Source organism: Ranitomeya variabilis, chromosome 2, assembly GCF_051348905.1.
Source record: "Ranitomeya variabilis isolate aRanVar5 chromosome 2, aRanVar5.hap1, whole genome shotgun sequence".
Lineage (NCBI taxonomy): Eukaryota > Metazoa > Chordata > Amphibia > Anura > Dendrobatidae > Ranitomeya > Ranitomeya variabilis.
Genome location: NC_135233.1, coordinates 823924175 through 823949723, shown reverse-complemented (window position 1 = coordinate 823949723; position 25549 = coordinate 823924175). Strand labels below are relative to the sequence as shown.

Genomic DNA, 25549 nt, shown 5'->3' with positions numbered 1-25549 from the left:
AATTTGACCCCAAAAGTTGTTGTCCAGTTTCTCCTGAGTACGCTGATACCCCATGTGTGGGGGTAAACCACTGTTTGGGCACACGTCGGGGTTCGGAATTGAAGTAGTGACGTTTTGAAATGCAGACTTTGATGGAATACTCTGCGGGCGTCATGTTGCATTTGCAGAGCCCCTGATGATGTGCCTAAACCGTAGAAACTCCCCACAAGTGACCCCATTTCGGAAACTAGACCCCCAAAGGAACTTGCCTAGATGTGTGGTGAGCACTTTGAACCCCCAAGTGCTTCACAGAAGTTTATAACGCAGAGCCGTGAAAATAAAAAATCATTTTTCTTTCCTCAAAAATAATTTTTTAGCCCGCAATTTTTTATTTTCCCAAGGGTTACAGGAGAAATTGGACCCCAAACGTTGTTGTCCAGTTTCTCCTGAGTACACTGGTACCCCATATGTGGGGGTGAACCACTGTTTGGGCACACGTCGGGGCTCGGAAGGGAGAGCGCACCATTTGACTTTTTCAACGCAAGATTGGCTGGAATCAATGGTGGTGCCATGTCGCGTTTGGAGACCCCCTGATGTACCTAAACAGTGGAAACCCCTCAATTCTAACTCCAACACTAACCCCAACACACCCCAAACCCTAATCCCAACCCTAACCACAATCCTAACCCCAACACACCCCAAACCCTAATCCCTACCCTAACCACAATCCTAACCCCAACACACCCCTAACCCTAGTCTTAACCCTAATTCCAACCCTAACCGTAAGGCTATGTGCTCACGTTGCGGATTTGTGTGCGGATTTTTCCGCACCGTTTTTGAAAAATCTTCAGGTAAAATGCACTGCGCTTTACCTGCGGATTTTCCGCGGATTTCCAGTGTTTTTTGTATGGTTTTCACCTGCTTATTCCTATTATGGAGCAGGTGTAAAACGCTGCGGAATCCGCACAAAGAATTGACATGCTGCGGAAAATACAACGCAGCGTTTCCGTGCTGTATTTTCCGCACCATGGGCACAGTGGATTTGGTTTTCCATAGGTTTACGTGGTACTGTAAACGTGATGGAAAACTGCTACAAATCCGCAGCGACCAATCCGCTGCAGATCCGCAGCCAAATCCGCACCCTGTGCACATAGCCTAATTCTAACCCTAATTGTTACCCTAACCCTAATTGCAATCCTAACCCTAATTCTAGCCCTAAGGTGCAACCCTAGCCCTAAGGTGCAACCCTAGCCCTAAGGTGCAACCCTAGCCCTAAGGTGCAACCCTAGCCCTAAGGTGCAACCCTAGCCCTAAGGTGCAACCCTAGCCCTAAGGTGCAACCCTAGCCCTAAGGTGCAACCCTAGCCCTAAGGTGCAACCCTAGCCCTAAGGTGCAACCCTAGCCCTAAGGTGCAACCCTAGCCCTAAGGTGCAACCCTAGCCCTAAGGTGCAACCCTAGCCCTAAGGTGCAACCCTAGCCCTAAGGTGCAACCCTAGCCCTAAGGTGCAACCCTAGCCCTAAGGTGCAACCCTAGCCCTAAGGTGCAACCCTAGCCCTAAGGTGCAACCCTAGCCCTAAGGTGCAACCCTAGCCCTAAGGTGCAACCCTAGCCCTAAGGTGCAACCCTAGCCCTAAGGTGCAACCCTAGCCCTAAGGTGCAACCCTAGCCCTAAGGTGCAACCCTAGCCCTAAGGTGCAACCCTAGCCCTAAGGTGCAACCCTAGCCCTAAGGTGCAACCCTAGCCCTAAGGTGCAACCCTAGCCCTAAGGTGCAACCCTAGCCCTAAGGTGCAACCCTAGCCCTAAGGTGCAACCCTAGCCCTAAGGTGCAACCCTAGCCCTAAGGTGCAACCCTAGCCCTAAGGTGCAACCCTAGCCCTAAGGTGCAACCCTAGCCCTAAGGTGCAACCCTAGCCCTAAGGTGCAACCCTAGCCCTAAGGTGCAACCCTAGCCCTAAGGTGCAACCCTAGCCCTAAGGTGCAACCCTAGCCCTAAGGTGCAACCCTAGCCCTAAGGTGCAACCCTAGCCCTAAGGTGCAACCCTAGCCCTAAGGTGCAACCCTAGCCCTAAGGTGCAACCCTAGCCCTAAGGTGCAACCCTAGCCCTAAGGTGCAACCCTAGCCCTAAGGTGCAACCCTAGCCCTAAGGTGCAACCCTAGCCCTAAGGTGCAACCCTAGCCCTAAGGTGCAACCCTAGCCCTAAGGTGCAACCCTAGCCCTAAGGTGCAACCCTAGCCCTAAGGTGCAACCCTAGCCCTAAGGTGCAACCCTAGCCCTAAGGTGCAACCCTAGCCCTAAGGTGCAACCCTAGCCCTAAGGTGCAACCCTAGCCCTAAGGTGCAACCCTAGCCCTAAGGTGCAACCCTAGCCCTAAGGTGCAACCCTAGCCCTAAGGTGCAACCCTAGCCCTAAGGTGCAACCCTAGCCCTAAGGTGCAACCCTAGCCCTAAGGTGCAACCCTAGCCCTAAGGTGCAACCCTAGCCCTAAGGTGCAACCCTAGCCCTAAGGTGCAACCCTAGCCCTAAGGTGCAACCCTAGCCCTAAGGTGCAACCCTAGCCCTAAGGTGCAACCCTAGCCCTAAGGTGCAACCCTAGCCCTAAGGTGCAACCCTAGCCCTAAGGTGCAACCCTAGCCCTAAGGTGCAACCCTAGCCCTAAGGTGCAACCCTAGCCCTAAGGTGCAACCCTAGCCCTAAGGTGCAACCCTAGCCCTAAGGTGCAACCCTAGCCCTAAGGTGCAACCCTAGCCCTAAGGTGCAACCCTAGCCCTAAGGTGCAACCCTAGCCCTAAGGTGCAACCCTAGCCCTAAGGTGCAACCCTAGCCCTAAGGTGCAACCCTAGCCCTAAGGTGCAACCCTAGCCCTAAGGTGCAACCCTAGCCCTAAGGTGCAACCCTAGCCCTAAGGTGCAACCCTAGCCCTAAGGTGCAACCCTAGCCCTAAGGTGCAACCCTAGCCCTAAGGTGCAACCCTAGCCCTAAGGTGCAACCCTAGCCCTAAGGTGCAACCCTAGCCCTAAGGTGCAACCCTAGCCCTAAGGTGCAACCCTAGCCCTAAGGTGCAACCCTAGCCCTAAGGTGCAACCCTAGCCCTAAGGTGCAACCCTAGCCCTAAGGTGCAACCCTAGCCCTAAGGTGCAACCCTAGCCCTAAGGTGCAACCCTAGCCCTAAGGTGCAACCCTAGCCCTAAGGTGCAACCCTAGCCCTAAGGTGCAACCCTAGCCCTAAGGTGCAACCCTAGCCCTAAGGTGCAACCCTAGCCCTAAGGTGCAACCCTAGCCCTAAGGTGCAACCCTAGCCCTAAGGTGCAACCCTAGCCCTAAGGTGCAACCCTAGCCCTAAGGTGCAACCCTAGCCCTAAGGTGCAACCCTAGCCCTAAGGTGCAACCCTAGCCCTAAGGTGCAACCCTAGCCCTAAGGTGCAACCCTAGCCCTAAGGTGCAACCCTAGCCCTAAGGTGCAACCCTAGCCCTAAGGTGCAACCCTAGCCCTAAGGTGCAACCCTAGCCCTAAGGTGCAACCCTAGCCCTAAGGTGCAACCCTAGCCCTAAGGTGCAACCCTAGCCCTAAGGTGCAACCCTAGCCCTAAGGTGCAACCCTAGCCCTAAGGTGCAACCCTAGCCCTAAGGTGCAACCCTAGCCCTAAGGTGCAACCCTAGCCCTAAGGTGCAACCCTAGCCCTAAGTAACCCTTTCACCCGCTCTGCAGGGACGCGATCATTCCATGACGCCACATAGGCGTCACAGGTCGGATTAGCACCGACTTTCATGACGCCTACGTGGCGTCAAAGGTCGGGAAGGGGCTAGAGCAGTGATTTTATCAAAACTGCAGGAAGCAGCCTAGTAAGTGACATATCTATGGAATCTGGGTTTCTGTCTATCCATTATGGTGCTCTTAGATTAGGTGGCAAAAATCTGGTGACAGATTTCTTTTAAATGGCTGAATGATCACACGAACAACAAATTTCTATAAATTTCAACATAAATTGATTGTTGAAGTAATGTTACCTAATATGTAAAAGACCCTTGGTACAGCAAGATACACGCTATACATAGGGAAAAGATTGTTCATAAAGCTCTGGGATAATGAATGTATTCACTCATCCACCAAGCCTGATAATTGCATCTTATACTGAGCAGTGTGAGATCTCAGCAGTGATGAGGGACACTGAAGAACTGTCAGTCAGGCTTGGTGGCGGAGATTGAATATTCATGTCAGAAAGGATGGATAATCCTGTATCAAAGTTTAACACAAGGAAAATATATCATCCTTATCAGGTGTAAGAGATAGAGATGTGTTCAATCTGTCTTGTGAAATCTGGGGGCCGGTCTGCCTTAGAGAGGAGCATTCCCTGCATGTTTTGGTACTTCCTCCAATTGCTGCTGTTTTCAATAATTCTAGAAGCAGTTTTTTTTCCTACCCTCCATTACAAAGTTAGGGCCCGTTGTAATATTAGTGCAAATTTTTCCTTCAACAAATTGTGTATACCATTGAGCTAGAGTTGGAAAGGTAAAAGGCCCACACATGGTTGACGGGCAAATTAGCACCTTTTTGCCAGTGGGACAGAACTTTGCATAGAAGAAAAAGAAAATCTATTCCAAAATGATCAGCGACAATATGAGGAGGTAGTTAGATAAGTAAAGCATAAAAAAATGTAGTGACCGGTTTAAGTACCATTGTTGCGGGCACTTACTCATCACAGCAGTGTTATGGTGCCCACCATTGTGCCTCTGTATACGTGTGAGACATGGGTTTTTCCCTGGGCGGTATGCAGTAATAACATGGAGGAGGACAGGAGCCACATTCTTCACTGAATGAGAACAGTCCATGAGTAAACAGGAGTTTGGAGCCGTCCTGCATGAATGGGCTGCTTCTTACAGCAGTATGTCTTATAGGTGCCTCGTGTAGGAGGAAGGAGAACGCTGCTTTACAGAATGAGGGGAAGGCCGACTTCACACCCACCTATATGACGGTCCGTAAACACACTGCAATGCCATACATATAGCTGTAAGTTTGGATCAAGAGACCTTGTGGTCCAGATATGGACCATGGAATATGTCTGTGTGACCCGGCCTTAGGATCAGGACACTTGTCACCGATGGTCATGTCATGTAGCTTCTATGGCAGGACTTTCTTATGAAGGTCACACGTTCTTCCCCTCCAAGGTGCATTTGATTCAGAAATTAAGATTCTCATCTGTTAAATTCTTCCCTGAAACATATTTACCATCCGTTTCTTTTTAGGCCTGGATTGGATGTGTGACTATATTAAGTTGACATTTACTGTGTTTTATTGTCTTTCAGCAATTTTTCCAACTTGTGAAGTTAAGAAAACTTGGTCTTAGCGATAATGAAATTCAGCGCCTTCCTCCGGAGATAGCGAACTTTATGCAGTTGGTGGAACTTGATGTGTCTCGTAATGGTAAGTTGAAAATTCTCATGAACTTTTACATATGTTTATGCATTTTTTTATATTAATATAAGGTGTAAGGAAAAGATGGGTCATGATTTACTTTTCATACTACACTAGTGTAAAACTGTTCTGTTACTCAGCGGTGATGGTGACAATAGTCCCTGACCACAGCGGTAGCATTGGTGTCACCTGGACTTGGCTGCAGCAGTCCGACATGCCACATCATCACTACGGCCCAGTATACATACTGGTGTACCTCAAAACCGCGTCAGGGGGTAATCCAGATGTAGTGCCTGCATTAGTGATGAGCGCCAGTGCTCGTTGCTCGGGTATGCACGGAGTGTGATCACGTGCGCTCACGACTAGCCTGGATACATGCGATTCTAGGCAAAATCCTGCATCTGCCACCGCAGCTATATTGTGATGGAAGCCAAGTTGTCAGGATCTGGGAGATGAGCCGCTGTCGCCTTTTGTCCAGGCTCTCTTCCTTCCACTGAATGATGTCTGTGTAATGTGCCTGTCTTTCCTTTCTGTATTATGGTGTTGTGCAGTGAAGTGGTTTTTCCTGTTTTTATTTTTAAGGACTTCTACTTTGTAACTCATGTTCGACAGTAAAAAGTGTGCATGGTTATGGGTATAAAACACAACTTACTCTACTTCCATTTATTAGTTGATAAGTAAGACCTATTCCCCAGTTCACAAACTATAATGTATTCTGAAAGCAGCATGAAGTAGGGGCAGAGAGCCTGATTCCAGCAATGTAACTTACTAGGCTGGTGCAGTTCTAATAGACTCCCTGTTTTTTCTGCTGTACATGTAGCAGTGCTATGAATGCTGATCTGTGAATAACCACCCACACCCCTGATTGGCAGCTTCCTGTGTATTCCGTAAACTGTCAGCAGGCTGCCAATCTGTGTTGGGAGAGGGGGTTGCACAGATTAGCTGGACTGCCTGGTAGGAGACCCCTAGTCCTGCAGTGATGATCTCCTGTTGATAAAGCACTGATTGTATTGAAATTGCAGCAAGCTGCTGAGCATGCAGCACATCCCTGGAATCAGGCTCTCTGCCTCTACATTATGCTGCAGATTTAAATAACATCCTGCTGACAGATTCCTTTGGAAGGCTATGTCCAGCTTTATCATTTTATTTCTTCTATTCTCGGCACATAAGTAATTTTAAAATGGGTGCCAATCGTGTACATCTTTTATGCAGACTGTGGTTAGACTGTATCATGCATAAACATACTTATAGAGTGGGTGCATCACAACACATGAGAATAGTTATGATCCTAAAACCCCTCACCCCCCACAATATACAGTGAACATAAAGTCTACACACTCCAAATTAAAATGCCAGGTTTTTGTCATGTTAAAATGAATAAATAAATCATACCAAGAAAAATCACTTTAAAAACTTTTCCACCCTTTAATGTCTTCCATAATCTGTACAATTTAATTGTAAAATAAACTGAAATCTTTTTGGATGGAAAAAAGAAAAATAAAGAACTCAAATAATGAGGATGCATAAATATGCACTCCATTATACTAAAACTATTATTGAGGTCCCCTTTGAACTTGACAGCATGCAGTCTTTTTGTGTAGAAGTCTCAGCATGTTACATCTAGAATCGGCAATCTTTGCCCACTCTTCCTTGCAGTAGCTCCAAATCTGTCACAATGAGACCGCATCTCCTGTGTACAGCACCCGCTTCAGACTATCACCCAGATTTTCATTTGGATTCAGGTCTGGTCTCTAGCTGGGTCATTCCAAAACTTTGATCTTTTGGCGAAGCCATTCTTTTGTTGATTTTCAGGTATGAATAAAGGGTTTGTTTAACTGGTCCAAATCGATAAGTCTGCAGTCACTGTGTGACTGCAGACTTGTGAATCCCCTCCAGCTCACACACTGTGCGCTGTGGGAATTTGCCGTTTTCTGAGCTGGGACCAGGAGGGCAGGTATGTGTTATGCATACTCCCAGACAGAACCCGTCCACTAGTTGAGGCGTGGCCTCACTCAATACAAATGTGTGGATCAAGACCTGGCCAACTAGACAGGCTCTGGCTGGTAGTATCTATAACGCATATATACACTCTGGTCCCGGCTCAGACTGGTGAATCCCCGTAGCATACAGTACATGGGCTGGGGGGGATTCATAAATCTGCAGTCAAACAGAGTGACTGCAGCCTTATCGATTTGGACCAGACAACCCCTTTAAGGTTGTTATTGTGTCAAAAGATGAAATTCCTCTTCAGTTTTTTTTAGCAGAGGCCTGAAGGTTTTGTTTCAATATTGAGTGTTAGTTGTAACTGTTCATAATTCCATCAACCTTGATTAAAGCTTCTGTTCCAGCTACCAAAAACAGCCCCAAGAAGTAATACTGCCTCTACCATGCTTCACTGTGGGTATGCTGCTCTTCTTTTCATGTGCAGTTTTGACTTTGCTGCATACATACCTTTGGAATTATGGCCAAAAAGTTTAACCTTGGTCTCCTCAGACCATAACATGTTTTACCACATGCCTTTGGTAGACTTGAAGTGTGTTTTTTTTTTTTCCAAACATATTTTTTCTTTGGAAAAAATAAATAAATAAATAAAGATAGTGTTCTCCCCACACACACCTCGTAGGCCAGACATATGAAAAATGTGGAAAATTATAGTCACAGGGAGTGCACAACCAGCAGTAGCCAGAAATTCATGCAGCTTCTTTGATGTTGCTGCCTCTTGGCAGCCTCCAAGACCAATGGCCGTTTGGTCTTTTCATCAAATTTTTGCTGGACATCCAGTTTTAGATAATATAACTTTTTTGAGAAATCTAAGTCAATACTTGATGACTTCACAGAGTACTATGATGTATCTAATGTATTGGAAACTTTTTTTTTTTTTTGTCCGCTTCTGCTGACTGATAGCATTTAACCGTAAGATCCCTTTGCTGTGTTGTAAGCTGTTCACGAACCATGGGTTTTGCTGCAAAATGCAACTAAGAAACTGTAAGGATAATCTTACTAGAAGAGTTAAGCTTTATATGGGGTTAATCACAATATCTGTAAATGATAGCAGCGGTGTACTGACTACTATTTAACATGAGTTTAAATGTGATTGGCTAATACTGAACATAACCGAATCCCCAATTATAAAGGGGTATTCACAGTTATGCAACTTATGACATCTTAGTTTTTTTAATTTTATTTATTATGCTCTTTTGAAGTGTCATGTGGTTGCACTGTTATGTATGCTTGTACTTTATATCATTGTTTTGTGTTTTGCCATCTTCATTGTAATAGATCTGTCTCTCAGTACAAACCTTGTGTAGTCTGATCCTGTCATCCTATATGGCTTCTACTTCTGCGTAACCTACTGAAAGAATGTTCAAAACTGCAGCATTTCACTAAGAGAAGTAGGCCAGGTGTGTAAATCCAATATTTTATTTCAGATCATTAAAAAGCACACTGTGCCTGGTACATGTCTGCATCCACGCATTTTTGGTGCATTTTAGTGGATTCTATTATTCCATTGAATTTTATGGCAGAGCGTTCCCTTCTCATACAGTGATGCACAGAAAGTTCTACCATAGAGACTCATAGTTTGTACCTTGAAATAAAAATAAATTAATTTTCCACAGCCCTTTATAGGCATTGAATTGGTCCCTTTCCCCAGTGGGGCTCACAGTCAATAATTTCCCATTTATGACTTTGGAGCCTCTGAGGACACCCACGTGAACTAACTAATTTATTGTATATTTTTAATTAAAAGGAACCTTTCACTTTCATGATGATTGATCCGTAGAGATAGAAAAAGGAATAGTAACCTAGCAGAAAGTCTATTGATGTTAGCAATGTAGGTTAAAAAGTAACTTTTAATAGGAAATCTGATATAATCTATGCAAGTTCCTGCTCAATCTGGGCTCCGCAGTTAAAGGGCTGATCCTAATCTGTGATTGACAGCTATTTCAGTTTGCTCGGACTTGACTTCTAAGACCAGAAATGGTAATGAATAAAACACTAGTTACACTGAATCTATTTCCGCACACCTATATATTAATCTGCTCCGCTTTTCAGGCTCTATATCATGCTGTCCATATATTGTACGGCTTATTCAATCTGAAAGGTTTCCTTTAAGACTAAGAGCAAAGTTTCCTTATTTTTATGTTTAACCTTTCGGTAAGTTGTACATAGCTGTTAAAAGCGACATGAGACACAATCTGACTGCAGATTCAATGCCGTATGCATGTTCCTGGTCCAGGGCCCTTTCAGAAGAATATAGGAAAACCAGCAATGGGCTTCAAACTGCGACAGTAATGATCTCTCATAACCTGGGACATCACAGTACAAGATTTCATTCAGGACCCCGGAGCTGTCCAGATGATCGTGGCTGCACTTAGGAGAGGAGCATTCTTTATAGACCACTCTGCACAATGCGATACATGGTCAGTCTGCTGCGTCTGTTACACAGAGGTCGCACTACATTTTTTACTAAGGGGTAAAAAAATATTCCTATTAATTTTGTTAAGCATTTTTGTGTCAGCAAAGGGGGTATTTAACTTGCAGTGACTCAAATGTATAGTACATATGTACGGTATATATAATGCTAGGACCTTGCAGTTTATGCAGGGAAACTTAAAGGGAGCCTGTCACCCCCAAAATCGAAGGTGAGGTAAGCCCACCGGCATCAGAGGCTTATCTACAGCATTCTGGAATGTTGTAGATAAGCCTCTGATGTTTCCTGAAAGATGAGAAAAAGAGGTTAGATTATACGGTGGGCTTAGCTCACCGTCGATTTTGGGGGTGACAGGTTCCCTTTAAACTCTCTTCATGCTTGGAGCATTGTTAAAGATGGCTTGTTTTCACCAGGCAACCTCTAATCACCTGCTCCTGGTATATGTGATAAGTTGTTGATCTGTGGTGTCTGACCGCTGGGACCCCCAGAGATTGGCAGAGAATAGAACTGTTATCCCTATTAGAATGGAGAAGCAATGCGCCTGCTAGTAGACCCATGCTCTGTTCTCCTGTGTAGGGCTACCATGCACTGTGCTCGGCTTTTCCCAGCAGCCCCATAGAGGATGAGTGATGCGGTGATCACGCAACCAACTTCCGCTCCATTTTGTGACAGGAATAGCATTTCTCCATTCTGCTGATCGGTGTGGGTCCCAGTGATGAGCCTCCACCGATTAGGAAGTTGTCATCTATACTCGGGATATGTTAAATGTTTTCAATGCATAACCCAAGTACATTAGATAGCTGACGGCCAAATGATTGTGTGGTGTTATCTTCCCTGACTCCCACATACCGGGACGTGTGGCCAAGTGTTCATGATTTCTGTTAGAGCATTATTTTCAGTGAAAGCAAAAGGATCAACCTCTGAAAATCAGGTCAAGATCCTTTCCTCCCCGACATCGTCTGTCAAGGAAGCATCCAGAAGCCCCATACACATTAGACTTCAGTGTAACCTCTAAAATAGGTTATACCGCTATAACACACCAAGGCGTTATCTGTTCTTATTGTAAAGGCATGTCCTACTACCGGATGACCACTTCTAAGTGGCCCCACGGCGCACCATAAAATAAGCTAAACTTTGTTCCCAGACTAACACCGTTCCTCTGCCCGTGCTCTGACATAATGACACGGCCGCTAATCTGCTTCAGCCTTCACTATTTTGTCAGAGCAGTGGTCACGTGACCTTGTTTAGGGTCTCTAAGTATCCCTGCACTGTGGGGCTAATGAAAAGGGTTTGTCCAGTAGTGATTTCTCGTGGTGTTCATTTTGGCATCTAAGTTGAAGAATGCAGATAACTTTATTTCGCCCCATAATGTCAAGTTGCTCCCGTTCAGCTAAGTGCGGGCACTTAGCAGATTAATAACTCTATTGAACTGAAAATAAACCCCACATGTGCAGGTTCCATTTAAAAAAGATGTAAGGACTTGGACTGTACATCTGTTTCTGTCTGCTCTTGCCCTCAATTCAGTTAGTTTTGCCCTTACCTAAGATGGAGTCACTGGCCTCACGGGGGCCATCTTGTTTCCTGTCAGATTTTCCTTGTTCCGGTCTGTGGTGTATTTAAGGGAGCTCTGTATATATACTCATTGCTTGAGAGTATCTTGTTCCTGACTTGTGATCAAGCTGGAAGAACTATCTTGCTGGTTTCTTCGTTACTTTGGGATACCCCGCCTGTCTCCGGATCTACGTCTCTTCGTTGTAAGACTTGTTTCCCTGGATCTGCGCTGCACCCGTCTCTGCTGCTGGACTGCTCCCTGCTAGGAGGCCTGGTCTGGTCTCCAGGTCTCTGGACCTGACATACTTGGACTTCCACAGTCTGTACACGTGCGTACTGCCTATCCAGCTCTGTCTGCTACTAACCTGCTGTGTCATAGCTGTTTACCTGCATACTATTATAAATATTCTTGAACTCTTAACCTGTTGTCTCTCGGCCTCTTTTCTGACCCATGATACTGATCTCCACTGCATTTAGCACTAAGTTTATTACAAAAGACTAAGGCTACTTTCACACTAGCGTCGGGCTCGGCCCGTCGCTGTGCGTCGGGCCGACATTCCCGACGCTAGCGTTGTCTCCGCCGCACAACGGGGGCAGCGGATGCATTTTTCCAGCGCATCCGCTGCCCCCGTTGTGAGGTGCGGGGAGGTGGGGGCGGAGTTCCGGCCGCGCATGCGCGGTCGGAAAAAGCGGACCGTCGTGAGCAAAAAACGTTACATGTAGCGTTTTTTGCTCCCGACGGTCCGCCACTGCACGACGCATCCGTCGCACGACGGGTGCGACGTGTGGCAATCCGTCACAATGCGTCGCTTAATGTTAATGGTGAAAAAACGCATCCTGCAAACACTTTTGCAGGATGCGTTTTTTCGGCAAAACGACGCATTGTGACGGAATGCAGTTAATGCTAGTGTGAAAGTAGCCTTAACAGGACATGTTTCAAGCCTTATGGAAAAGAAAAAGCATCTCATTGGTGCCCAAAAGCATCAAATAGTGCAATGCCTTGGACAAGGTATTAAAATGCTAGACATTTCCCGAAAATGTAAGCGTGATCATCGTAATGTGAAGATTTTTTTGGCTGATCCAGAGCACAGATGGGTTCGTGCAGATAGAGGCATAACGAGGAAGGTTTCTGCCAGACAAATTGATCAGCTTAAGATAGCCGCTGCTAAAATACCAGTACAAAGCTGCAAACTGGTGCCTTTGGAGTCCCGTAAACCAAAAATTGTAGGCTCCTCCAGAGTCTTGCAGTTGTGCATTAATCTGCTATTCGGCTACCCCTAAACAGTGCTAAGAAGCGGAAACTGTTGCAGTGGGCCCACACATATATGAAGACAAATTATAAAACAGTCTTCTTTACTGATGAGTGTCGTGGATGGTCCAGATGGTTGGAGGGTTGGATGGTTGGTGGATTGTCGGCAAGCAGGTGGTGGAGACAAGTTTTGGGCCAGAATTATGAGAGCTAGTTTAGTGTCCCTGCCTGCCGGTGTGAAAATGACCTCAGCAAACTAGTTTCTGACTGATTATTTACTTCTATGGTACAAAAGCAGAAACTGTGCCATTCATAGGAAAATCATCTTCATGCATGACAATGCACCATCTCATGCTGCAAAGGATACCCGAGTCATTGGCTGCTATGGGCAAAAAAGGAGATAAACTCATGGTGTGGTCACCATCCTCCCCTGACCTCAACACTATTAAGAAACTTTGGAGTATTCTCAAGGAAAATGTTGTGAACTCTGTTTTCAGGCTCCCTCTTGTGGTCACTGGTGGTATGGTGTGACTTTTGCTTTGGGCTCCCCCTGGTGGCTTTGTTTGTTATCCTGCTGGTCTCTGGCTATCAGCTGGTTCGTTATCCTCTAGGAGGTTCCTATATAGCTCTGTTTTGCTTTCACTTGTTGCTGTCGATGTAATCAGTGCTACTCAGATTCCTTCTGACTACCTTGCTCCCAGTCCATCCAGGACAAGCTAAGTTTTGTTTGCTCATTTTTTGATCAGCAGTGTTTATCATGTTTTCTTGTCCAGCTTGCTAAAATGTGATTCCCTCGCTTGCTGGATGCTCTAGTGGACTGAGTTTCTCCCCACACACCATTAGTTGGTGCGTGGGTTCTTGAAATCACAGGATGGATATTTTGTAAGGGTTTTTTATTGATCGCATAGACCCCTGCTCTATTTTCTGCTTTCTAGTACTAGTGGGCCTCTTTTGCTGAATCTGATTTCATCCCTACGTATGTGCCTTCTTCTTACTTCACCGTTAATATTTGTTGGGGGCTTCTATATCTTTGGGGATTATTTCTCTGGAGGCAAGCGAGGTCTTTTTCTCTTTAGGGGTAGCTAGTTCCTCAGGCTGGCTCGAGACGTCTAGGAATTTTTTAGGCACGTTCACCGGCTACCTCTAGTTGTGTTGGATAGGTTCAGATTTGCGATCAGTCCGGTTACCATCTCCCTAGAGCTTGTCCTTAGTTTATTCACTTGCTGGTCTATTCGTGATCCTCAGCCACTAAGGATCATAACAGGAAAAGATCTATGAGGCTGGGATAAAGTTCACATCAAACCAGCAACTCTGGGAGGCTATTCTGACATCCTGCAAAGAGATTCAAGCAGGAACTTTCCGAGACTCACAGGTTCAATGGATGCAAGAATTGTGAAGGTGATATCAATGAACAAGGACATATGTTAACATGTAACTTGGCTTGTTGAGATGTTTTTGATTAAAACAAGCTTTTGATTTCAGTAAATGTCGCCTCTTAATTCTGCCAATTCAACAAATGACCATTTTCAGTTCTTTGCCATCTATAAAATGTTTTGGAACTGTGCATTTTGCATTTTTTTTTTTTTTTTTTTTTAGTTAAAAAAAAAAAAAAATTCTGTTCTTATTGGAGGGTTTGTTCAATAAAATGTTATGTATACTCTAGCGATTGATGTGAACTTTATACTGAAACATTTGCATCCACCATTTAGGAAAAGGAGAGCAAAATAGCATTTGCATAACAAATTTGGAACATGTTGTACATGAAGACAGTGAGGACCTGAGCCCAGCTCTGGATATTGAAGAACATGGTTTTATTTTCAAAACCTCCAGACCCCTGATAATTGCTGTTGGTGGTTGATGCCATTTGCTGAATATCGGGTTAAATGGAAAGAGAATTAATTGTAAATTACAGCAATGTCTGAGCAATGTTATACGCCAGAAATACACAATGTCACGATAATCGATGAAGGAGCGTTTGCAGGAGCGCTGGCCTGATTACTGGCTTCTGTAAGCACGCCGGCAATGACCCGAAGAACGAGCAAAAAGCTAATTTTCTGGCTGATCGGATCATTAAAAATTGTCAGCTGCATACTGCCCGGTGTCAACAGGGAATCGACAGCATGATGCTGTAAGGGGACAGAACCATATTATGAACACTTGTGCTGTTCCCATAGTGTCTCGTTGGCTCATGTAAATGAGAGCTGACCACTAGTTTACGATCCATCAGTGCTCATGACTAGGAGCCTAAGTAAGTCTTTGGGATCAGTGTGTCCGCTTTTGCCATCAGTGCTTCATCGGTGATTTTCACTTTTGGATAAAGGACAGCGTTTCTCCTCTACAGTACATTGCATTGTTAATCATGGACAGTACACACACTGCACAATGCTGCACATTTCTGCTGGAGGCGCACAACACTTGTAAGATGTTCCTAATTCATTGAAGAGGTTGTCCGGGCCAAATTGATAAGTCGTGTGTGAAGTCGTGTCACTGCAGACTTATGAATTCCTCCCCCCACTGTAGACTGAGGAATGCCCCCAATACGCGCTGGGATTTGCTGGTTTCTGAGCCGGGACCGTTATACATGCATGCATACATACTCCTGGCCAGGGCCTGTCCAGTATGCGCAACCTCGCTCCGTACACTTGTACTGGATGGAGCACGTCACTAGAAAGGGCGCTGCCTCACTCCATGCAACTATATGGAACAAGGCTGTGCCCATTGGCCTAGCGTATGTATTACGCATACATACCTTCTGATCTTGGCTCAAAAGCATGTGAATACCCACAGTGTGTGCGATGGGGGGATTCATAAGTCTGCTGTAGGCTTATTGATCTGGAGCCGACAACCCCTTTAAGTAGCACCATTTAGTACAGCAATCCAGTTCGGTTTGATCTACTACTCGAGCAATGCCTTCAGTCACTATATTCTCCCCCTTCAGTGATGTTGGCGCCTGCTCTCCTGGGGACTGCATGACATTGTCATGCGAGCTCTGCAGCCAATCAGCTGCCACTTCGCTTTCACCTCCTTTTGTAGCGGACATCCGGGGAGAGCAGCAGCAGCTCTCACTTCTGGGTGTCAGTTGCGTCTAAAGTGAGTGAGTGAAGCAACCACTGATTTGCTGCCGGTCTTATGGGACATAAACATGTCACACCTGCCCCCGGAAAATAAGCGCCAATATTGCTGGAACGGTGCTGCGGCGCCTGCACAGCAGCAGCTATCGGTGTATATAGCGGTGATCTGATAGCTGCTACTGTGCAGGTGCTGGCGGCACTGTCTTGCTAGAGAAAAAAAAAAAAAAATTCCTCCTCCAACATGATGCTGCCGAGCCTGCGTAATAGCAGCTATCAGATCACCTCTATATACACCGATACTTACTACTGCACAAGTGCGCAGGCGTGGCGGGCGACGTTCTAATTTTTTTTTTGTTTTTTTATAGGATAACTTCAAGCACATTTATTAACACCGTAAACGTGATTATGCTGCAGCGCAGGTGCCATGGCTGGTAGCTGCCTGCAGAAGGTTTTTTTCTTCAGTACAGGTATTCATTATGTGAACTAGGGGGCAGGTCAGTGAGGGATCAGTGATATGTCAGCAGTCTGCATTATGAATACCTAATCAGAGCACCACATGAAGACCCTCTACAGGCCGCCCCGGAGCACGAGCATATCATTAACTCAGAAGGCAGATTTCATCAACCAAGGTGTCATTGTAATCAGTATAACGGCGCCGACCTGAGACTGTAGGTTACTGTGCACAATCCTGCTGACTGTTTCCCTTTAAACCAAGTACAGGTGCTTGGTGCATCGCGGTGTGGCCAAGCATGATGTGACATTCCCATTTGCTTGTTTTCCATCTAACTCCCCACTTTTCTAGCTTTTTCAAACCAGAGCTGTCAATCAAAGAAGGTGGTGGGTTGTAGATAGAAAGAAAACAAGCAGAAATGCAGTTTCCATGCATGGGAAAAATGTATTTTCAAGTAGCGTTGGGATTAGGTTGATTGACCCTCTTATAGGAAACCTGTCATGTTGATGATGGTATCTGATCTGCAGGAAGGATGTTAAAGAGCAGCAGGAGGAGCTGACCTGATTGTCTCAGAATTGCTGCTGGTGGGTAGCGTTTTAATCGTCCCTTTTAACTTTTATATGTAATTTTCATTGGCGCATATACTTACATTAGTGATTATTTCTATTAATCAAGTTCACAAATGTACGCTATTGGGTTGTAGAAGCTTTTGGGGTTTTATCTATTTTTTTTTAAGGATTCTTCATTAAAATGGGAAGCTGAACAGCATCCATAACATAGAAGTCTTTGCCTGTGCCGGCTGGATTATGCTTAGCTTGCCTTGTTTTGCATTGGGTTTCATTGTGTGACGCAGTTAGGATTAAGGACTCGTCTTTTGGTTATGCGTAGATTTCTCCAGCATATGCCCCTGAACATCTGGTCTACACTGGGACGTTACTTTCAGGCTTTGTGTTCATATGTAATATTCTCTTCGGAGTGAGCACTGGTTTCATGACTTTGGCATATTGAAAGATGAAAAGCTTCCAAGGCTGTTTAGAGTTTATAATGCCATGTCTAGTAAAGCAAATCTGCCTAGGAAGGGGAATTATTCCTGTCTGATCTCTGTATATAAAATGCCAGTCTGCGGTAGTGAATATTGCAGGCGTCCTATTCCAAGGATTGATGTAGGGCTGCTCTCGTAGTGCCCCTAGTTAGCACATGAAATCCCCTAAATAGAAATTCAATCACACATTTTCTGGAGCATGATACCATAAATATACTATAAAAATGATGTAAATGGCAGGATTGGTTTATGTTGTCATTGACTTCGTTGTTACAGGTTAATTGTCAACAGAAACCTTTGGCTATACTTTGAGAGGTCTGTTGGTGGGACATGTGTGACACCCCAGGTTCCTGGTTGTTACAGTGGCATTGCTTTCCTCATGGAGAGAGTGATGCAACGCTTGGAAGCGATGGAGGATTCCTTTTGACAGGTAATCAGCACATACAACACCGTTCTGACTCCAGGCCATAAGGGGGAGCTCTACACCCGACTTAAGGGGAGTTGCTCTCTCTGGTCGGGAGTAGGAGTTAGTTGCTAGGCAGTTGCTAGGCAGTTGGGAAGATTAGTGAGTTGGTGCCGGACAGCAGACTGGAGCAGTCTGAGGCAGGAGGACAAGTGAGGGGCCATACAGCCTGAAGTGCTGTAGCCCCTGGATAGCAATATACAGAAGGAAGAACAGCTTTTAGTGAACGTGCCGGAGAGCGAAGCACAGGAGAGTGACAACAAGGGAGAATAGCTGCGACAGGGCTACCTCCCTGATAGAGCACAGATACCGGTAACCGGAAGACCGAGGTTGGGTTATACTCTAGGAGGCACAGCAGACACCGGTAGGACAGCTAGACTACACGTAACCTGTCCCCCCTAATGCCCAGGAGACACAGTGACACATAGAACCCGGGTCATGATAGAGACCCTGTAAAAAGGCTCAAGTCACCTGTCATATGGGTTTGAGTCCTACCTAAAGGGGGACAGAGAGAACTGAGAGGACCTTGCCAGGAGCCTTAGGCAGTAAGGGAATATAATACCACTGCGCTAAGAGGAAGGCTTTTAACTTCACCTGGTAAAGCTGGACTCTGAACTCGCTTCCAAGCCCCCAGACCCTGCTTGTACCTGTCATCTGGTGCCGTGGACTGTGGCTGCCTGCTACCATAAGTAAACCAGGTAAAAAAAGACAGCACCACTCACCATCTTCCATCTATTCACCGGGAGCCCTGGGGACCTACTTCACCTGTGGGAAGTTATACCATCTGGCTGCCATCACCCCAGAGGACCCCTTTAAGAAGCGTTGGTCATCCATGACCGAATACCACAGGTGGCCTCGCGAACATTTATTATTTTACAAATCCCTTTAAAGAATATCCCTTTAACATGGGCACCCAGGGCCATGGACAGGGCCGCCGTGACACATCCCTTTAAGTAATGGACCCGGTACCGAGTACCCCACGGCCCTGGGGGGCGTTCCACATGCATGTGACCTCTGTAAGAAACGGGAGCAGGCTGCTGCCAAACTCATCTGGCGGCAACTTATCTCCCGCAAACAAAAGGCTTCCTATTTTTGGCAGATGTCAGGGGAAAGTTGGGAGGGCCTTGGTCTTTCCAAAATTGACTGCCCAGTTCGGTCAACAGGCGTCTCACCATTCTGGCTGGGCTTTGGCTCGCTATACATGTTAAGTTACTGATTGCTAAAAGTAAATCATGGCTGGTCTGAGTCTTTTTTTATTTTTTACTTTTTGCCAATCAGACTAAAAATTAAATCACTCCAACTCTTGGATTTGTGAGTTTATGGAGACAGCCAGCACACACTTTTAGTCTGGTGGCTAAAGCAGTGTTTCCCAAACTCCAGTCCTCACTGGTCATGTTTTAAGGATTTCCATAGTGCTGCACAGGTGACAGAACTTTTGATGCCGCGATACTAAGGATATCCTGAGAACATGACCTGTTGGGGGCCTGAGGACTGGAGTTTGGGAAATGCTGATTATCACAAACATTAAAACTGTGACCAAATATATATATATATATAATTTTTTTTTTGTTTATTAATAATATGAATATGGGTTAGTTATAGGTTCTTCTAATACTGAAAATGGGCATTTTTGGCAAGTATTCTCAGATGTTCACTAAATATATGTAAAATCTATTTCAGATATTCCAGAAATTCCAGAGAGCATCTCCTTTTGTAAAGAACTCCAAGTAGCGGACTTCAGTGGAAACCCGCTTACAAGGTAAGAGCTTGATAGATACATTTATATCCCTTTTACTTTGCATTATTTCTGAAAATGATTTATAAATGTGCCTGTTTTTTATATATGCTAAAACTGTAAAAACACACAGCACAGAAAGTGCAGTGACATCCAAACTTGACATGCAACACATCCACCGAACATAGACAAGCAAGTGACCGCCAATGACCCAATGTACAAATTTGTCAGTTCTTGTGAGCTGGACTCATTTAATTTGTCACGAAACGGTGAAGGGAGCAACACCTAGTGACTGTACAGTGCTTGATCATCAGTCGCTGGGAAATGTAACATTGTGTCGTATGTCATTATCCAGCGATGGATACTGCGGGCGAGTGCCTCTACTTCATACTAGTGAGTGACGGCGGCATTCTCCCCTGACAGCAGGTGGGTCTACATCTTACATGGCTTCATGGTCCCTCTGAGCTCCCAGTGTCACAGTGCTGCAGGATGAAGGCTTAATAGCTAGTTGTCAGTCTCCTGCCCGAAGACCGGACACAGCACAGGGAGGACAGATCTGAACAGGGAAGGGCAGCAGTGCCAAGGCGAACTGCTGGAGGGCCCGTCAGGAAGCAGATGGGAGGTGTACATCGAGTTCTGCTGCTTCTTTTGGTATGAGCTGATGGTACAGATCAGTGTCATGCAGAAGGAGTGACTGCTGTGTAGTCATGTACTGTCAATTAGATTAGTGAACCCTAAATTCTTCAGGTGGGTCTGGCAACATCTAACTATGGACTGGGTGCCGGCACTTTTTATTCAAGATTTTATTTTCTTGCTCAAAATGTTGTCTTATGATGTTAAAATTTAATAATCTGTGGGTGAAATAAGTATTGAACACATCACCAATTTTCTAAGTAAATATATTTCTGAAGGTTCCATTGACATGGAATTCTCACCAGATGTCGTTAAGAATCCATCCAATCTACACAGGCAAAGAAATCAAACCATCGATGTGCATAAGATAAGATGTGTAATACCTTACACAATGGATCACTTCCAGTAGAACGGTTGTGCCTGATTGGCTGCCAGCTAACTCTCCCGACTTCTCCATACACGGGAGGGCTTGTTCTGCCAAACATTCCTGTGTTCTCCATGAAAGCCTTTATGGCGTCTTATCTTGTCGATGTAAAAAGGATTGTAAGTCCGAAAGCAGATCCATATTTCCCCCACAATCATCTGTTAGGGAAGAGTTGGGAGGCCCCATACATATTACACTGCCGGCCGAGCCCGCAGATATCTGTGGCTTCACATGGCATTAGTCCTTCACTTTGTGACAGAAAAGTGTCCCACAATTTTGGGTCATTGTCTTGCATGTTAAGCCATGTCTTTTTGATAAGCCAAACCCTTTGAGGCCACACCCTCTGGTCTACCAACCCTAATACCATGAGCGCACAATCGTGGTATCACCGGCATGTTGCTGGTAGAATAGTTTAGACGCCCATGACTTGGGGCTTTGTCTAGTAGCAGTAGTTCCTTCAGACATGCTGGGAATAGAGGTTTCATGTTCAGGAACTTTCACCTTCTGATATCTACATCCCACATGTTAGAATGGGACCTGATATGTCATGTACTCGGCATCACAGCTGGTGAGTACATGGATTGGAAAAGACACCAAGGTATGGACAGATAATCATGTCAAGGTGGAACTAAGTTGATTATTTTAGACTTCCCCATGGTTCCCAATCTTTATTATCGGAGCTGTATTCCCGGGGAGCCGGCCCGGCATCCTGGCTCAATGTAGCACGCCCTGCCTGGAGGATACATGCCTTCATGAACATCTGATATGCTGATATATGCCTACTGCATTACCTCAGTTTGTTACTTTATACACCTTACAAAAGGGCAAGCGACTGTAAACTTCAGTGAATTGTATATGATGTGTGCCAAGAAAATGATTGTAGCCGCAGAGACTGGCTATTTTCTAAGTGTTTTAGCTTTCTGTGCCATCATTTGCTGCTTTCGGCATTTGGTGATAAATGCTATGTATTTTCTTTCATGCAATCTAGGCTACCTGAAAGTTTTCCTGACCTAGAGAGCCTCACATGCCTTTCCATTAACGATATCTCACTGCAGGCACTCCCGGAAAACATCGGAAAGTAAGTACCTCTCCTGTTTTGTGGCGGAGCAAGATAAGAGTTGGCAGAAAAAATAATGGAAACGTTGATTTATTTTTCCCTTCTAGCTCCTAATAAATGTGCACGTGTCATGAGATGGGTACAAATGTGTTATGTGGTGACATCTACAAGGCTTTCCGTATAGTATGTTAATGGCAGCTATGCTGCTGGTTCTACATAAGGCTACGTTCACATTTGCGTTGTGCGCCGCAGCGCACAACGCAAACAAAAACGCGGCAAAACGCACGCTAAAACGCTGCGTTTTGCCCCGCATGCGTCCTTTTTGGCCGAAAGTTGGACGCAGCAAAAATGCAACTTGCTGCGTCCTCTGCGGCCGGACGCGGGCGCCGCAGCGACGCATGCGGCGCAAAACGCAAGTGCGACGCATGTCCATGCGCCCCCATGTTAAATATAGGGGCGCATGACGCATGCGGCGCCGCTGCGGCGCCCGACGCTGCGGCGCCCGCCGCGAATGTGAACGTAGCCTAAAACAGCCACGAGAATGTAAATGTGTTCCCAAACCTTGTCCCTCCTATTGTGCATGTTGCCTTTATTTCAGATTAGCCTATAGATCTACAGCATGGAGTGAGTCTGCAGATGTCATCAGCATGATATTTGCAGAGACCGTCTCTGAACAGAGCAGGCGGAAGAGAAGACTCTGCTCTGTCAACATGTTGTCAGTTGAAGCCGCAGGATCGTCCATGACTGCTCTGACCCCGCAGAGATCAGCAACTATCTGTCTGTTAGTTCTTAGCCCAATACACAAAATACACAAAAATAAGTCCCGAATTACCATTTTAATAAAAACAATCTGTACTTTACTCACTATCCCCAGGTCCAACGCTGAGCCTCCGCCTCTGCTCCTGTGTCTGTAATTGTCTGCAATGCTGACATCAACTGCACTGCAGGTAATACCTGAGCTCATTGGCTCTGCCTGAGATGACGCCACAAAACACTCATAACCGAGGTCACTGATTGTCTGCAGTGCTGTTTACATCATATCAGGGCTTCAGACAGTAACAGACAGCAGTGGAGACTCTGCGCTGGACTCATTTATAAAGCAAACTGCTGCCGGGGAACAGGGATTATCCAAAACCACAAACTCCTTTAACTTAACCCTATGTCTGTTGGAGAGTTGAGTGGGACTGCGTAGCTTCAGTGTCTTATTCTGTTTTCAGTTCTAAAGGTTTCATTTGATTATAGTCTTATTTGAGGTTGTCCTGTTTGTGCTTAGTTTGGGATGTTGGTTGATTGTGTAGCCTCCAGAACTCCATTGTCTATGTACCCAAAATATGGTTAGTTATAGTACTTATCCACCTATCCCTTGTATCTCTAGAAGCGCTAGTAATTGACTACTTTGGGGAATTTTTCAACTTTTGAGATGAGCGAAATCATGAATTGACAGTTATGCCAAAGCGTGTTCATTGATTCTAATTCACGGATTGAAGGATTCTTTGTTCCTTAGAAGATAAACCACTGACAGGTCTTTACAAATTTATGCTACTTTTGACAAATTGCCTCCATTGAAATTTTAACTTTTATTAATAAAAAAAATAATTACTTTCCAAAAAAGTGAACAAATAGATCGAGCTCTTTGAAGTCAAGACCGATTTATTCATTTTTTTTTTTTTCTCGAAAACGTATCATAATTTTATAATTTGCAAACATATATTTTTTTTATATGGGTGGAATTCTACGCCAGCCATTTGATACCATATAACAGGCTTGTAAAAAGGATTTTTTCTTTTTAATTGTATTAGCTGTATAGAAGCAGTTCCGTAACGTTGTAGTCGGCAGATTTTGGGCTGTGCTGTCAGTAGCTGGCTTAGCGCAGGTGTCTGACTCGCATCATTCAGCTGACAGATTTCTGTCCCGGTCCATAGAAACATTAGCCTGTGTGTTATTGCTCTCAGCAAGGTTTTATTCTGCAATAAATTGAGGAAAAGAAAAATCCCTTTTCTGTGATCTGCTTGTGGCCTTCTCAAGAATTATGTCCAGAATAAAACTTCAAAGATAAATGGGAGTCCTGTAGTAAAGGATGAAGGCTTTTATATATGTATATATATATGTATATGTATGTGTATATGTATATGTGTGTATGTGTGTGTGTGTGTGTGTGTGTGTGTGTGTATATATATATATATATACTAGCTGTACTACCCGGCTTCGCCCGGGTTAATGACTGCTGTTAGCAAAATAGAATGTGTTAACAAAAATGTATTCTGCACACAAAAACCACAAAACAAATAGATAGAAATGTAATTATTAAAAGGCAAAAACTAAGCTAATAGAAGCATTTCACAACATATATTAGCTTTGTTATACTGAGAATGTCTTTGTTGCCTATATTAACCAATCAGAGCTCAGGTTAATTAACTGTAGCAAAATAGAAGCTGAGCTGTGATTGGTTGCTATTGGCAGCCTGATAAATTCCCAGCCAACAGGAAGCCCACCCCCTGGCAGTATATATTAGCTTACACATACACATAATAGACAGGTCATGTGACTGACAGCTGCCGTATTTCCTATATGGTACATTTGTTGCTCTTGTAGTTTGTCTGCTTATTAATCAGATTTTTATTTTTGAAGGATAATACCAGACTTGTGTGTGTTTTAGGGCGAGTTTCATGTGTCAAGTTGTGTGTGTTGAGTTGCGTGTGGCGACATGCATGTAGCGACTTTTGTGAGATGAGTTTTGTGTGGCGACATGCGTGTAGCAACATTTTGTGTGTCGAGTTGCATGTGACAGGTTAGTGTAGCAAGTTGTGTGCAGCAAGATTTGTGCATGGCGAGTTTTGCGCGTGGCGAGTTTTATGTGTGGTGCGTTTTGAGTATGTGCAAGTTTTGTGTGAGGCAACTTTTGCATGTGGTGCAACTTTTGTACATGTGGCAATTTTTCTGTGTGTGCAAGTTTTGCATGAGGTGAGTTTTCCATGAGGTGAGTTTTGCACGTGTGGCGAGTTTTGCGTGAGCCTAGTTTTGCATATGGCGAGTTTTGCATGTAGCGAGTTTTGCGCGTTGCGAGTTTTGAGTGGTGACTTTTGTGTTTCGACTTTTATGTGGCGAGGTTGGTGTGTGTGTGGTGAAATGTGTGCTGAGGGTCGTATATGTGTTCAAGCACGTGGTAGTGTGTGGCGCATTTTGTGTTTGTGTTCATATCCCCGTGTGTGGTGAGTATCCCATGTCGGGGCCCCACCTTAGCAACTGTACGGTATATACCCTTTGGCGCCATCGCTCTCATTCTTTAAGTCCTCATTGTTCACATCTGGCAGCTGTCAATTTTCCTCCAACACTTTTCCCTTCACTTTTTCCCCATTATGTAGATAGGGGCAAAATTGTTTGGTGAATTGGAACGCGCGGGGTTAAAATTTCACCTCACAACATAGCCTATGACGCTCTCGGGGTCCAGACGTGTGACTGTGCAAAATTTTGTGGCTGTAGCTGCGACGGTGCAGATGCCAATCCCGGACATACACACATACATACATACACACATTCAGCTTTATATATTAGATATACCTGTATGTAATCTCCTGTATATAGTATATACCTGTGTGTCATCTCGCCTATATATAGTATATATCTGTGTGTCATCTCCTCCTGTATATAGTATATACCTGTATGTCATCTCCTCCTATACATAGCATATACCTGTATGTCATCTCCTCCTGTATATACTATATACCTGTAGGTAATCTGCTCCTGTATATAGTATATACCTGTGTGTCATCTCCTCCTGTATATAGTATATACCTGTATGTCATCTCGTCCTGTATGTAGTATGTACCTGTATGTCATCTCCTCCTCTATATAGTATATACCTGTGTGTCATCTCTCCTGTATATAGTATATATCTGTGTGTCATCTCCTCCTGTATATAGTATATACCTGTGTGTCATCTCCCCTGTAAATAGTATATACCTGTGTGTCATCTCCTCCTGTATATAGTATATATCTGTATGTCATCTCCTCCTGTATTAGACCTCGTTCACACGTTATTTGGTCA

General features: G+C 44.9%; 1 protein-coding gene across 2 annotated transcripts in view; it reads left to right on the top strand.

Moving 5' to 3' along the window:
* LRRC1 (leucine rich repeat containing 1) overlaps positions 1–25549 on the top strand; it is a 225013-nt gene that overhangs the window by 81869 nt on the left and 117595 nt on the right. For both annotated transcript variants that reach the window (XM_077290021.1, XM_077290023.1), the window contains exons 2-4: positions 5288–5405; positions 19336–19414; positions 21436–21525. In XM_077290021.1, the coding sequence (XP_077146136.1) occupies positions 5288–5405; positions 19336–19414; positions 21436–21525 (287 nt within the window). The remainder of the gene's footprint in view (positions 1–5287; positions 5406–19335; positions 19415–21435; positions 21526–25549) is intronic.